Source organism: Watersipora subatra, chromosome 10, assembly GCF_963576615.1.
Source record: "Watersipora subatra chromosome 10, tzWatSuba1.1, whole genome shotgun sequence".
Classification (NCBI taxonomy): Eukaryota; Metazoa; Bryozoa; class Gymnolaemata; order Cheilostomatida; family Watersiporidae; genus Watersipora; species Watersipora subatra.
This window is the reverse complement of record NC_088717.1, coordinates 3,992,030-4,004,801: the sequence shown is the minus strand read 5'-3', so window position 1 is coordinate 4,004,801 and position 12,772 is coordinate 3,992,030. Positions and strand designations below refer to the sequence as shown.

General features: G+C 37.2%; 2 protein-coding genes across 2 annotated transcripts; one reads left to right on the top strand and one right to left on the bottom strand.

Moving 5' to 3' along the window:
• Window positions 1-76: 76 nt before the first annotated feature.
• On the bottom strand, window positions 77-11,066 carry LOC137405893 (glycerophosphodiester phosphodiesterase 1-like). Its single transcript, XM_068092339.1, has 7 exons — window positions 10,948-11,066; window positions 10,254-10,505; window positions 9,102-9,221; window positions 8,438-8,569; window positions 3,897-4,077; window positions 2,308-2,427; window positions 77-786 (listed from the first exon to the last, which is right to left on the bottom strand). The coding sequence occupies exons 2-7, from the start codon at window positions 10,486-10,488 to the stop codon at window positions 609-611; spliced, it is 966 nt and encodes a 321-aa protein (XP_067948440.1). The 5' UTR covers window positions 10,489-10,505; window positions 10,948-11,066; the 3' UTR covers window positions 77-608.
• LOC137406017 (uncharacterized) lies at window positions 4,933-7,201 on the top strand. Its single transcript, XM_068092526.1, has 5 exons — window positions 4,933-4,982; window positions 5,365-5,446; window positions 5,681-6,020; window positions 6,273-6,446; window positions 6,600-7,201. Exons 3-5 carry the CDS (start codon window positions 5,781-5,783, stop codon window positions 6,771-6,773), a joined length of 588 nt encoding a protein of 195 aa, XP_067948627.1. The 5' UTR covers window positions 4,933-4,982; window positions 5,365-5,446; window positions 5,681-5,780; the 3' UTR covers window positions 6,774-7,201.
• Window positions 11,067-12,772: the final 1,706 nt, after the last annotated feature.

The window sequence follows — 12,772 nt, the reverse complement described above, 5'->3', positions numbered from 1 at the left end:
TCTGCATAATGATGACTATTGCTTATGTAACTCTAAAATAGTACATGGCTGCGCTTCCTTCAGCTCAGTTGGCGCTTTATTGGATAACAAGACAAGAATTTTAATCAGTTGTCAACATCACCATATATTGCATAAGCTGACCTTGACTTCAGGGAGCATTTTATAGCCTCTCAACGTCTGCCAATACATCATCATAAGCATATACCTTACAAATCCTAAGGTAAAAAACTGTTCATGACTAGATAAATCTTTCAAAATTTTCTCATTCAGAGCACCAATGTTTGCATTCATTGTATGATGGCAAATTACACGATGAGTTCAAAATTGAAACATGTGTTTAGCAGCTTGGCGAATTGCGTGCAAAAATCAATTTCACTAGACCTATGCAACAGTGAAGAAAAAAATGTTATTGTGAGAACATGTTATCAAAATTTGTTAGAAAATTTTTGCGTTTTAATAGTACCAAAAATTTGAAACGGAATTTAGAAATCATACAAATTCAAACAGAACTACGTAGAACAGGATGGGACCCCATTAATTTTGTCTTTTAAATTATATCAGTGACTGAGATGCACCTGAAGTTCTGAAATGTCCCACACTGATCTGGTCTAGCCGCTGCAATCATCAGTAATGTATGGGGCATTGAGATGTCGCAAATACTCTTTAGTAGCTGGTGAGTTTACAGTCCACACAAATACATCCATTCCCCGTCTCCTCCAGTACTTCAGCTGAGACACACTTACTTCCTGTTCTTGCATAAAGAATCCATTAGCACCACAAAAATACCTGCAGAATTAAACATCGTGTTTGAGTTATTAATACTTACATACCCTAGAATAAATGGCTAGCAAGTTTCAAAAAGAGCAGATAATTCCACATTTTAAACACCCATAGCATGATGATCTATGCTTACCAAACCTAAAACTACAGTACTGCATTTACATTGACGTTTAGATGGAGAAGCTACATAACTAAGTTGACGAACATAGTTACAGACAGTAACAATGCCCAAAAGATACATGAATCTTTATAAAATTAACTTCTGATAAGATATTTGACGCTCAACAGACATATCGTATGCAAATGAGGCTGATATTGTCTATGATCAGAGAGAAAATAATATCAGTTAAGTGAACAAAAGCTTTCTGACAGGCCAATTGATAGAGCAATTTATGAATACAAAGATCAATTCACAAATATTGTAGAGTGGTTCTATGAATTTAGTACTTCTATGAATTTTAGTAACCAACATAAAGGTTAAGGTTAATTCACTATATGTATTCAAATTTACATAGAAATCTAGAATTAGACCTAAGTTTCATTATGTAGAGGAGTATAAACTTGCATTCAATCATAAAATTACATTTAATGATCAGAGGTAAAGTTAAGGAATACTGATAGTAACCAAATCAAGTGAATTCTTAGACGATCAACCTTGACAAACCTTGAAACATGGATATATGTTGCTAGATACATTGCAGACCTCGAGGAGCTATAAAATTAACAATGCTTATAGTTTATTTTGCATGTCATAAATGACTGCACTCAAAATCCAAATTAAGCCATCGACGACTAGAGTAAAATTTAGGAAAGCACGGCTACAATAAAAACGTTAGCTAATCCAATCGTTGAAATTAGAGTTGCTTTTCCGCAATTAGCGAATAGTTCATAATAGATTTTAACGATACTTTGGAGTATTAGGGATGACAAGAACTTTTTTTATTACGGCCATCTTGAAAAAAAACTACTCCAAAATGTGAAATATGAATTTCAATCAGATTGCTGGAATGCTATTTGGCTTTTATGACAATATATTATAATATTAAAACAAAATTTTATTAGTTTACAGTAGTAAATTGTTTGATATCCAGTAAAACAAAATTGTTTTCGAAAGTCATGTGAGCTGAATTCAATCCAAAACTGTAACAGAAGATGCAAGCCAACTACTAGCCAGAGAAAGGATTAACAATGGCTCTAGGAAACTCAAAGAAGGCAATTCCTGTCCAACAATTGTTGTCCTAGCAAAGCCATACCTAATCAGCTACCCACCATTGGCCAAAGCTAGACTATAAACGCAAGTAATTCGCAATATTATCGAAAGGTGTAATTACTGTTTTCAAATACTTACTATAATTAGAGCTGTATTGGGAGAAAACGCGAATCAAACCAGGATATTATCATTTTCAGCCACTCAACCGCCTTTCCACATCTAAGAATAATTGTGCACGTACTTATTACACATGACAATCTCAGACAACGCTTGGGACTGTCAGCATACTAATTAAAATATTGGCAAATACTACTCACCACCAGAAGTTATGAATTGTCAGGTCTAAGAAATAGTCAGCAATTGGGGCAGCAATCTTCTTCCACAGCTCGGAGTTACGCTCTGGACCATCAGGGTCCTTCAAGGTGAGCACATGGGGCCTGTGACAAATCATAGACTCTCAAGTCTTTAGTGTATTTGTTTCAAGGTCAGACTTACCCACACCTTCTCAACTACAAATACTTTTCATCTATTAACCATCAAATAATAAAATCAGTTTTAATCACATAAAGGCTGAAGCACACTGAAGAAGCATCCAGCAAATTTGGTGACATGTTGGCGGACGCTCGGGCTGAAGCTGAGTGCATAAAGAGTGTTTGATATTTTGTCATGCCACCTTTTTAAGATTGGGAACTGATCCCACTGACACCCAGCTGAACCCACTAACACCCAGCTGATCCCACTGACACCCAGTTGATCCCGCTTACTCCCACCTGATCCCACTGACACACAGCTGATCCCACTGACACCCAGCTGATCCCACTGACACCCAGCTGATCCCACTGACACCCAGCTGATCCCACTGACACCCAGCTGATCCCGCTCACACTCAGCTGATCCCACTGACACCCAGCTAAAACCACGAGGTCGCACAAAATAGAAGCAGTGCGAGTTATCGAGAAAAAAACCTAGTTTCTCACAAATAATATCATGCCATCGTGAATAAGTATTATTTCCGGAATAAACTCATTAAAAATACATACAACAAAACACAATATATATTACACACGTTGCAATATATATTGATTTACATAAATTCCAAAGAACAAGGAATTCGCTCATGTCTGATGAATCCAGCATGTTTAACAATGCATTTGTTTCAAAGCTGATGCTAGTACCAGCATCTCACAGTACCTACTACTTGACCTCTAGTGTGCCTCACCCTTGACACTCAACAACAACTTTGGTTACACTGTAAAGGCTTAATTACACCAGAATTTCATTTGTGGGAGTTATGTTTCCACCGAGAAAGTCGGAATAGAAGACGCTTTTAGTCTGTTTGAGAGATCAAAGATATGTTTACAAAGAATTTACACTAAACAAACTCATACTCTGACTTTACAATGTGGGTCACAGTTTTAGTCAAAGAAATACAACATTGCACTGCTTGCTAGTGCTACCAACCTCTACTATTTAGCTACTTGGTGAGGTCAACGTACTACCCTTGAGCTTGTGATAAATACTCTAGAGATGTGGGTTAACAGATAAAAGATCATGGCTGCTACTCAGTAATTAGCTACTCTGTATCTATAGATTTTAATGCTACTTTTGACCAATATTGTGATATGTGATTGGCCAATACCATGTCGTAATCCTTCAATGACAGCCGTCACAAATGGCCAAACATAGTATCAACATTTTACCGATCTTGTGTAGGCGGCTGGCACAAAGAAGTTTTTACAACAATTTTTCCTTTTAGATCAAACTATGTCGGCGTGGAAACAGTGCCAATAAACCACCCTAGTTTAAACGAACCTTGAGCAGAAAGTGACTTGACAGCTATACGATAGTATTAATGTTGTTATAGTTTCAGCACAGCTTCGGGCAAGTAGACCTCAGGAAGACTCACCTGAATGTAAGTATAGTAGAAAATTGTGGATATTGCCACTTCATAGCAATGAGTGCTTGCGGATAAAAGGAGCAGACAACTGCCCATTCGTGTAGGTCAGGGAACTCTTTTGCCATTTCACCAATCGCTCGAGCCATCATAAAAGGCTGAGAGCCCTTTATGTCAAGAAAGGCTCTGAGTCCTGCACAATCAGTCAAGGCATTGACAGGTTCGAGATTTAAAGGTCCTTAAAGGTTGACTTGCAACAAAATTCACATTACAGTTATTTGGTATCAAAAGATTCGCCATGTCTTACTCTATTGTGTTGTAAGTGCCAAATATGTGGGAATGGGATTACAAGCTCTTAAAAGCTCAAAAACGAACAGAAAATCGCAGCCACACGAGACCGCCCTAGTTTGGATTCGTTTTCCAAAACGGCTAAAATGTGACGTATGTGTGCTAAAACGGCTAAAATGTGTGCGAGATAGTTTATGTTTACACTTTCATGCATCCTTATTCGTCGAACTATTTTCACAAATATACTTCACGCTTGCGATAAAAACCATGTCTATTGTTCTTACGCGTCTATTTTATCGGCATCGTAATGCTGCAACTTTGAGGTCTGATATCTCAAAACATAGCATAAAAATATGTTTAATTTTTTAAGCTTAGCTTGAACGATTGCATATCATTCTCTGATAAAAATGATGAGCTTTTTGGTCCGCTATGATGGTTGAAAAATGCTGTAGAATTTTTCGCGCCATATAGCGGGAATTGTAAGTCACATGATCAGATAATGTTAGTTTCAGTTCAAGTTTGATCTATCGCAAATGGCAAACACGCTATCTCATATTAAACTTGTTTATTTCAATTCGTCATAATGTCTAACGCGCCACATAGTGTTTGTGCAGCTGCCAAACTGAGAAGCACCTTTTTTTGGCCAAGAGCTGAGAAAAGACTAGACCTTCACCGGGCGTGGAGCAACTGGGTGAAGCTGGATGTGACAAACTTTATTTATTCGTCTGCTTACTCTTACCTTTGTTTTCGCCAGTTCAAAGACGACATGTTTTCTAACCTGTTTGCATACTCCACATATCACCAAAGCACGTGAGTAATTTATTTTATGAACTACTTGTATTAGTAGTTGTAACTCGGGTTATTATCTAGTATTCTCCTAATAGTACTGTATTAATCTATATTTAATATAACAATATTAATGTCATTTAATTGTAATATTATATTATTAGTATTTTATCTTTTTAATTACGTGTATTATTCTTATTATAATAACAAAACTAATTCATACTGCATATCTATCTGTAAAACGTAATATATTAATATATAATTGATAAAATAATGTTGTTTCACGATTAATTTCGCCAAATTTCTTAACCCCACTCACTTATAGATATGTTATATAAAATAGTTATTGTCATTTTCTGGTATCATCGTTAATAGCATATTAATATTATTAGTTGATTATTATTAGATGAAGAGTTTGTGCCAACCACTGAAGACTGGGAAGAGTTTGAGCGCTATGTTGGCCAGCGTCAAACGCTCTCCAATTACATGTAAGATAGAGCTGAACTAAACCAAACTTGACAAAATATAAAAAATATCCATAGAGTTATTACTCACATTTTATGTTTACAATATCATGGATTCTGATAGGGTTTTGTAAAATCTGTGTCATGATTGCATGGCTATATATTTATTCTTTTTCTGATCAAGCAAATATGATATAATAACAGGAAATGATGTTGTACAAATCTTATTGCAAGTCAACTATTGTGTTGTCATTTCAGAACCGAATCCTCCTTCAAAGAGGAGAAAATAATAGTAAGTGTGACAGCACTCCAGCGACTATTTCACTGTCACACCTGCGCCCTCCCCTGCTCATTCACGATGGTGCGAGAAGGCGGATGGGTAGAGTTCAAGGTTACATGTGCCTCCTGTCACCGATCGTACACTTGGGAAACAACTGCCAGGGTGAACAGAGCTCACGTCATCAACCCCCTGCTGGCAGCTGCATCACTCTTTTCTGGCGGATGCCTTACGCAGAACCTCCGTTTTCTGTCGCTCCTGAACATCGCAATACCAAGCCACAGCGTTTGCCTCTACCAACAAAGAGAATACTTACATGGTGTGAGTGTTAATATTTACTCATAAACTTGGAAAATGTGAGTAAAAGCTTGGCACACTAATTGAATAACAACATTTAGAAACAATTTTTTTTTGAAATGAAAATATGTCATCCTTCAAGCAAAATATATTATAATTCAAAATTCTGATTCATCATAATATAGCACAAAAAGGGGGAAGAGGATTCTACATTCTTAGACTAATGATAATGATACAAATTAATCTTGTATAATGAAGTTTTACAATATTTTACAGTGTATTGCTGAGCAGTGCACCCTGCATAACGAGGGATTGATGGCAGCAATCGATTGGGAGCTTGATTTGGCAGGTGACGGTAGATGCGATAGTCCGGGGCATTGCGCACTATACAGAGCCTACACTATGATGGATCAGAGCTGCGGTTTAATAGTCAGCAGCCATCTTGTCAAGGTAAAACTTTGACAGTTTTTACTTCACAGCCTGACAAAAACCCAAATTTTTTAGTAGTTATCAATACATAAACATGAAGTTGCTCATCTAGCTAAATAGTTCATTCAAATAATGTGAAAGTAATTGTTGGTCGTAACTTTCTTTACATTGCAGTCAACAGAGACCACCAGCTCTAACACCATGGAGCTGGAAGGCTTCAAGCGATGCCAGTCCGATCTAATTTCCCACGGCCTGAGAGTGAGGTCCATTACAACGGATGTTGTTACAAAGGTTGTGTGCATACTGCAAGCTTGTGTTTTGGCTTATGCCGCAAATTTGTCGCCGTGAGCGACGGCCTCTACCTGCATGCTTGGTGTCTAAGATTCGGGCTCTTTTCCCACCAACGAATGATGAAGAAGAGTTTGCAGACTTGCAAACAAGATTTGCGGCATAAACCAAAACAAGATTGCGGTATGCACACAACCTTTTCCGAGCATTTGGCGATGGCTCTCCAAATGGGAATAGATTATCTACCAAAACTATTGAAAAACAATAATTGCTGATCATCAAAATAATCTCGATCTTTATATAATAAAATCATAAAACTAATACACTCTCTACTGTAGTAAGTGTACAAGCCAAATATACCAGTTCTCCTTGTGTTCCACGAGTTCAGAATATGTGTGTTCAACTGATGCATTAAATGTGTAACACAAGAATTGTAGATAATGCTTGACACATTAGCATAACCTTGGTGTTGTTGGCATTAAATGAATATCCAACTCACTATGATATCGCAGGTAATTATTCCACCTCAACTCAAGGGGTGCAGACGCCACAAATTCGTTTACACCAGGATGCATACGCAGGCATTCATGCTCCCCTCGGTGAAGGAGACAATGCGCAAACTCAGCATAATGGCAGCACAAACATTCAGGAAGAGATGGCATGTCTTGACAACGCTCGCAGGCACACCACTCTGTAGCCGGTGGTATTAGCTCCTAAAGAAATGAACAGATATGTCTATGCAACCATAGCTAATACATCAGGTCGATGTTATCCAACAGTATATCAGTGCAGCACTAGATTTAAATATTAAAATTGTTAATGTTGTCATTCGAGAAAAATCTGTAATTATTTTTTCGCAATATTGAAGCGATAATTATCATCATTAAAATCATATATAATAATATTCGTTCTATCACTCTCAAGCTAAAACTATTACTACTAGCTAGCTTGGCACATAAGAGCTGGCTAGTGGCGGTGCTTACTTGCTGGGAGGTTTTATTCTGTTGAGGATTTTCTTCAGATAGAGCGTCAGGCTCGAAACGCCAGGGTCTTAACTCTTCAGAATTTGACATTTTTTATGATCGCAACTCAGACATGAATAGTCGAACGGAATGGCCAAGCTGAAACTGTAAAGTAGCGAGCATCTATATTTGATACGGGATCTTAGGTAAAACCCGAAGTGATTATCATAAACTATTGCTACGATAAGTTTGATATTGAGCTTTTTATTGGCCTTTCAATTCACGCGAGAACATCACGTGACAAGACAATAACCATACAGCGCGGATACGTCATCGAAATCAAGAGATTCCAATCTACGGCGGCTTTTTGTTTTTGAGCTTTTAAGAGCTTTTAATCACATTTCCACATATTTGGCACCTACCACACAACAGAGTAAAACATGGCGAATCTTTTGATACCAAATAACTGTAATGTGAATTTTGTTGCAAGTCAACCTTTAAAAAGCTAAAAATAGAGCTGTCTACGAATACAAAAATAGATTTACTGTTTGCAGAGAATTATAGAATTTAAACTCTGGAGTTTTATGAAAAACCGTTGAAATATTCAGTTTATGAGGTTCCGACAGAGCTGCCTGTCCACTACTAAGAAATAGTCGAAAGTTGTCTAAATAATGATCTGTGAACATCTAGACCTTCAGAGCAGATATTTCAATTCAGAATTAGGAGAAGCAGCTGTGAAATGTTTTGCAGCAAGAAACATACCGTGTTTCTTACACTCCTTTAGCATGTCTTTAAGATGAGGCACCCTCACTCCATTGTAGGAACCTGGGCCGGTGTATTTGTATGATGCATCTAAATCCTTTATTTCTGCCCAAGTCATTTCGCCAACCTGCCCTGCCAGATTGAGAAAAATGGCTCAGGAAATGATTAAGAACATAAGCTCACCAATAACATTCCGCTTAGCCTCATGAAGGGTCAGCAGGCAAATGCCGTTCGGATATTTCTGAAAAGAGGAGTACTAAAGAGTCAGCTAACAAACGAATCAACAATAAGAAATTCATTTGTTGTAAATCTTGCATCATTTGCATAGACCAAGGGTAACAAGCTGTGCTGAAGTTGAGAAATTTTTGCAAACTAATTTTACATTTTATGATTGAATGTTGCATGTTAGTAGTTTGACCTAGTTTTCAACATTCTAACTCACAATATTTGCCAATGGCCAGAAAAACAACTCATATATATTACATGGTACATGTACAAGTGAACATGACTGTTAATATGTTATGTAGGCTTCATAAAAACATAACATAAAACATAACAAGTGAAATGTGAGCAACACCACAGCAAAAATTCAAAAAAGGCTTCTAGTTATATACAATAGATGAGAGCGAAATTGAAAGCTGATGTACGAAAGGAAACAGCTTACCTGAGCCATCAGTGGTTCGATCGACAGTAAAATCATGAATAACGACAGGCTCATTGTCCCTCGTAAGCACTATGTCAAATTCTACCGCTTTCACTCCTCGCTTATGAGCCTCTTGTACAGCTATAACAAGTAATTAGAATTATACATCAAATTATATTTATTAAATATTAAATTTTAATTATTTAATAAATTAATTATAGCCTATATTGTATAATTATAATTAAATATGTGAGTAGCGCTTCGATGACCTTAGAATGACAAGATGCAAAAGTTAGTGTACATCTGTCTGAAAGCTTTTCACATGGTAATGACAATGCATAACTTCTATGACGTTGGCTCGAAAAAATCACATGACTCAAACCGTTGATTTAAATCATAATTTTAAAAGAATACAATTTTTTTATTTGTTCATTAATTCGCAAAAATCAGTGCTCTTTGACAAACAATCTTGTTTTGATGCTGTGTAACAAATCTGTAAGCAGACCTCTGTCATGAATTAGCAAATATGATGGAGATAATTGACTGCATGTGTAACACAATGCTACAGAAGGTCCTTCGAAATTAGGACCTAGAGTTGATTTAGTAAAGCTTTTAGCATGAATTATTGTGAGGTCGCAACTTTAACTGGTACAGTTTTCCCTAACTGCCTCACTGCCTATTTACATATATGCCTGTGGCTGTCAATCGCACTTTGTGTAAAACTGCTAGCAGCACTATGCCATGAACTTAAATATTGTTTGCACACTATAATGCTATACGGCTGTTAAATGGAAGAAATACGTATAAAAGTTTGACAAATTAAAACACAAAAGTTACAAACAAGTGCTAAAAAGCGGGTTTACCAGCATTCTTATGTGCCATGCACAGACAATTTACAAAGCAAAACGAGTGGAAAAATCCAATTTATCAAAAAGCATGATCGTCGAGAAGTCAATTTAAATAAAAAAAATCAATTATCTAAAGAAGAAGCAAAATCATGATTTTTCACAACCCTCACTTCTATAGTCTATAAAGGGTCATTCTTTAGGTTCAATGCTGTAGCAACGACAAACAATCTCACGTGATGAGTTGGGAATTGCAAAAATTTGATGAGCTTCTGTATAAAAGTTCATCAGAAGCTGAATCAGCAATCTTCAAAGCTTTCTTTCCTACCTTCAATAGTATTTTCAGGAGCGTTCAAAGAGCAACCCCTATGGCCTATAATAGTTACATCCTTCTTAAGTCTATTCCAGATTAAATCATCTGTTTTTCGAGCTTTCATTAACTCTACACCGCCGAAGAGTATGGACGACAGCAGCACTGCAGTATATGTTCCGACGAAGCATCGCAGGCAGACCAGCACAGCAATCCAAAATGGTAGGAGGTAGTACGCATCGGAAAATGCCATCAGAGACTCCGAATTTTCTGTAAATAGTTTCTCTAAATAAAATAGGCCGGTGTTAAATGAGCACAACGAAAACACTACACGCAATAACCTCGACACACAAATCTACCAATAGCCTACATGATGCCACACAATTCGGAGCCACATTATGTCAAAGAAACTGGCCGAATTGACAATAGATGTAGCAAGGAGAACATGCACTCATAGCCACGAAAGACTTATCTCTTATTTTTGTTTTGTTTACGCTTATGCTGCTGATTTACCATTGTTCTGGCTTGCTAGCTTTGGTAGTAACATCAGGTTAACTTATACTAGGGCTTTATTGATAACTTGCCCTTTTGAAACCATATAAATACCAAATACCAATTTTGCCAATTTTATTTAAAGTTCACACGGTGGTTTCCACGCTTTCAATGGGACATGACCACGCGTATGTTTGGTAAAGCTTGATATTTTGCAAACCTTTATAAAGGTCGTTAACAAAAATATTTTGCCACTGATGATGATAATAATGACACTAAAAAATACTATTAGTTGATGTTTGTCTCTATGGCTTCGAATAAAGTGATATTTTACAGCGATAAAAACCGTTTTCATAGCCGTTGGGCAAATAACTTTTCGAATAAATGATGTTGAGGGCGAGTTATCTGAAGCAATTTATCATTGCGTGGGAACGGACCAAACAAGTCCGTATGAGTTAACGTTGTGTTTGAGATGAAATGTTACATTTTATCCGAGGGCGAGTTATCTGAGTTTGACTGTACTTAGCAGCGAAAAGTTCCTAAAAATTTGGGACGGCTCAGCCGACCAGCTGCTCCGGGGAATACGGCCTGGTTCACCGATAAGAAAAAAATTTCAATTTGGGACTAGTTTGTAATTGTGAACCGCAGGCAGAATGGTGTAGGCGAAGTCGATAATGCAATTTGATCGCTTGCTGCCATTTGTTTCTTGGACTATCAATGAACAAAGCTATTTAATTTCGCGGTTTCGCTCGCTCGTTCGTTATGATAGTTTAGTTTCGCACATTTAATTTTTGCGAGAGGATGACTCCGCGAAAACGCGAAAGTTAGATGAGGCGAATACATAAGTGTCCTAGGGTAAGCTGATCTTTAATACCCGGGCAACGCTGGGAAGCACAGCTAGTTTATATACATGCATATATATTTTTAAAGTTTGCTTGAATGTATGTGTGTCCCTCCAGCTATAGCCATTAAAATCTTGGAATAAAGAATCCGTACCGAAGTATATTTGATCTCGGACCCTCCCATAGGTCAGTCCGACGCCGTACCAATCAGGCCACAGAGGTTGATTTGTGAGCTAGCCGATATATGTCGCTATATTGCAGCAAATACCAGACGGCTTTGCGTACCAAAAAGGGTGATTGCGTAAGTGATTGTCATTAGTGAGCTTTCTAAAAATTTTAATTGGCATTGTGCCAGGCTAATAGCAAGTGGCAAGCAACTCTCATTACTTCTCATTGTTTATGAGCAGAGTTTTAATACCCGGGCAACGCTGGGAAGCACAGTATGCTATAAACCTGCAAATCTATAAGTAATATATGGGTAATGTAATCTATCAAATTCTAAAAATGTGTATTCAAAAACAGGTAAAATAAAAAACCATACTTATAATACATGCAGAAGAAAAATTGACATTTTCGAAACAAAAACGTTTGCATTGTTTGCTCGGCCAATTGCATTCTGATTGTTGCTTTAGATCGGAACAATTTCATCTTCTGCCTGTTCAATACCTTTCACAATGTCTTCTGACCTCAACTCTTCTGCACTGCTGAACTACTCGATATTAACATTCATACAATTTTGTTACCAGAGCAAAACTTTTACTTATTGCAATTCGCACAAATAGTGGTAAACTCCTTGCTGTGTGGGCGCTGAGCACAACTGTTCGCCTAAAGCTAGCCGTTCATAGACCATCGTAAATGCAAACCATTTTTCACAGACATCAAAATATCAAGACCGCGTTAAACAAGGAATGACTATTAGCCTGATACAATTGTTATATACTTTCATGGTGTTGCTTTCAAAGTTTCAACGAATAATCTGAAGGGCTTTGAAGTTGGAAAGGGGACTTGAATACGAACAGAAACAACGAAAGAATTAATTGTTATTGATATACCCGAGTCATTATTAGTACTATTTTGTGGACACTTTTTACTGATCACGTGAGTGATCAGTAGTGAGATCATTGAGTGTCAAAGTAGTGGTCAAATAGAAGTGGCGTTCAATTAAAGGATGGCGCTCTATTTTTCAACGTTTCTCCTATGGTG

Bases quoted from the DNA above. Each gene is read 5' to 3' on its own strand.
- LOC137406017 (XM_068092526.1), top strand. From the start codon at position 5,781: ATGGTGCGAGAAGGCGGATGGGTAGAGTTCAAGGTTACATGTGCCTCC. The intron at 6,021-6,272 runs GTGAGTGTTAAT...AATATTTTACAG, and splicing joins AAAGAGAATACTTACATGGT to TGTATTGCTGAGCAGTGCAC. The intron at 6,447-6,599 runs GTAAAACTTTGA...TTTACATTGCAG, and splicing joins TCAGCAGCCATCTTGTCAAG to TCAACAGAGACCACCAGCTC.
- LOC137405893 (XM_068092339.1), bottom strand. From the start codon at position 10,488: ATGGCATTTTCCGATGCGTACTACCTCCTACCATTTTGGATTGCTGTG. The intron at 8,570-9,101 runs GTAAGCTGTTTC...TCAATCTGGCAG, and splicing joins TCGAACCACTGATGGCTCAG to GGCAGGTTGGCGAAATGACT. The intron at 4,078-8,437 runs GTATGTTTCTTG...CTGATTGTGCAG, and splicing joins AAAGGAGTGTAAGAAACACG to GACTCAGAGCCTTTCTTGAC.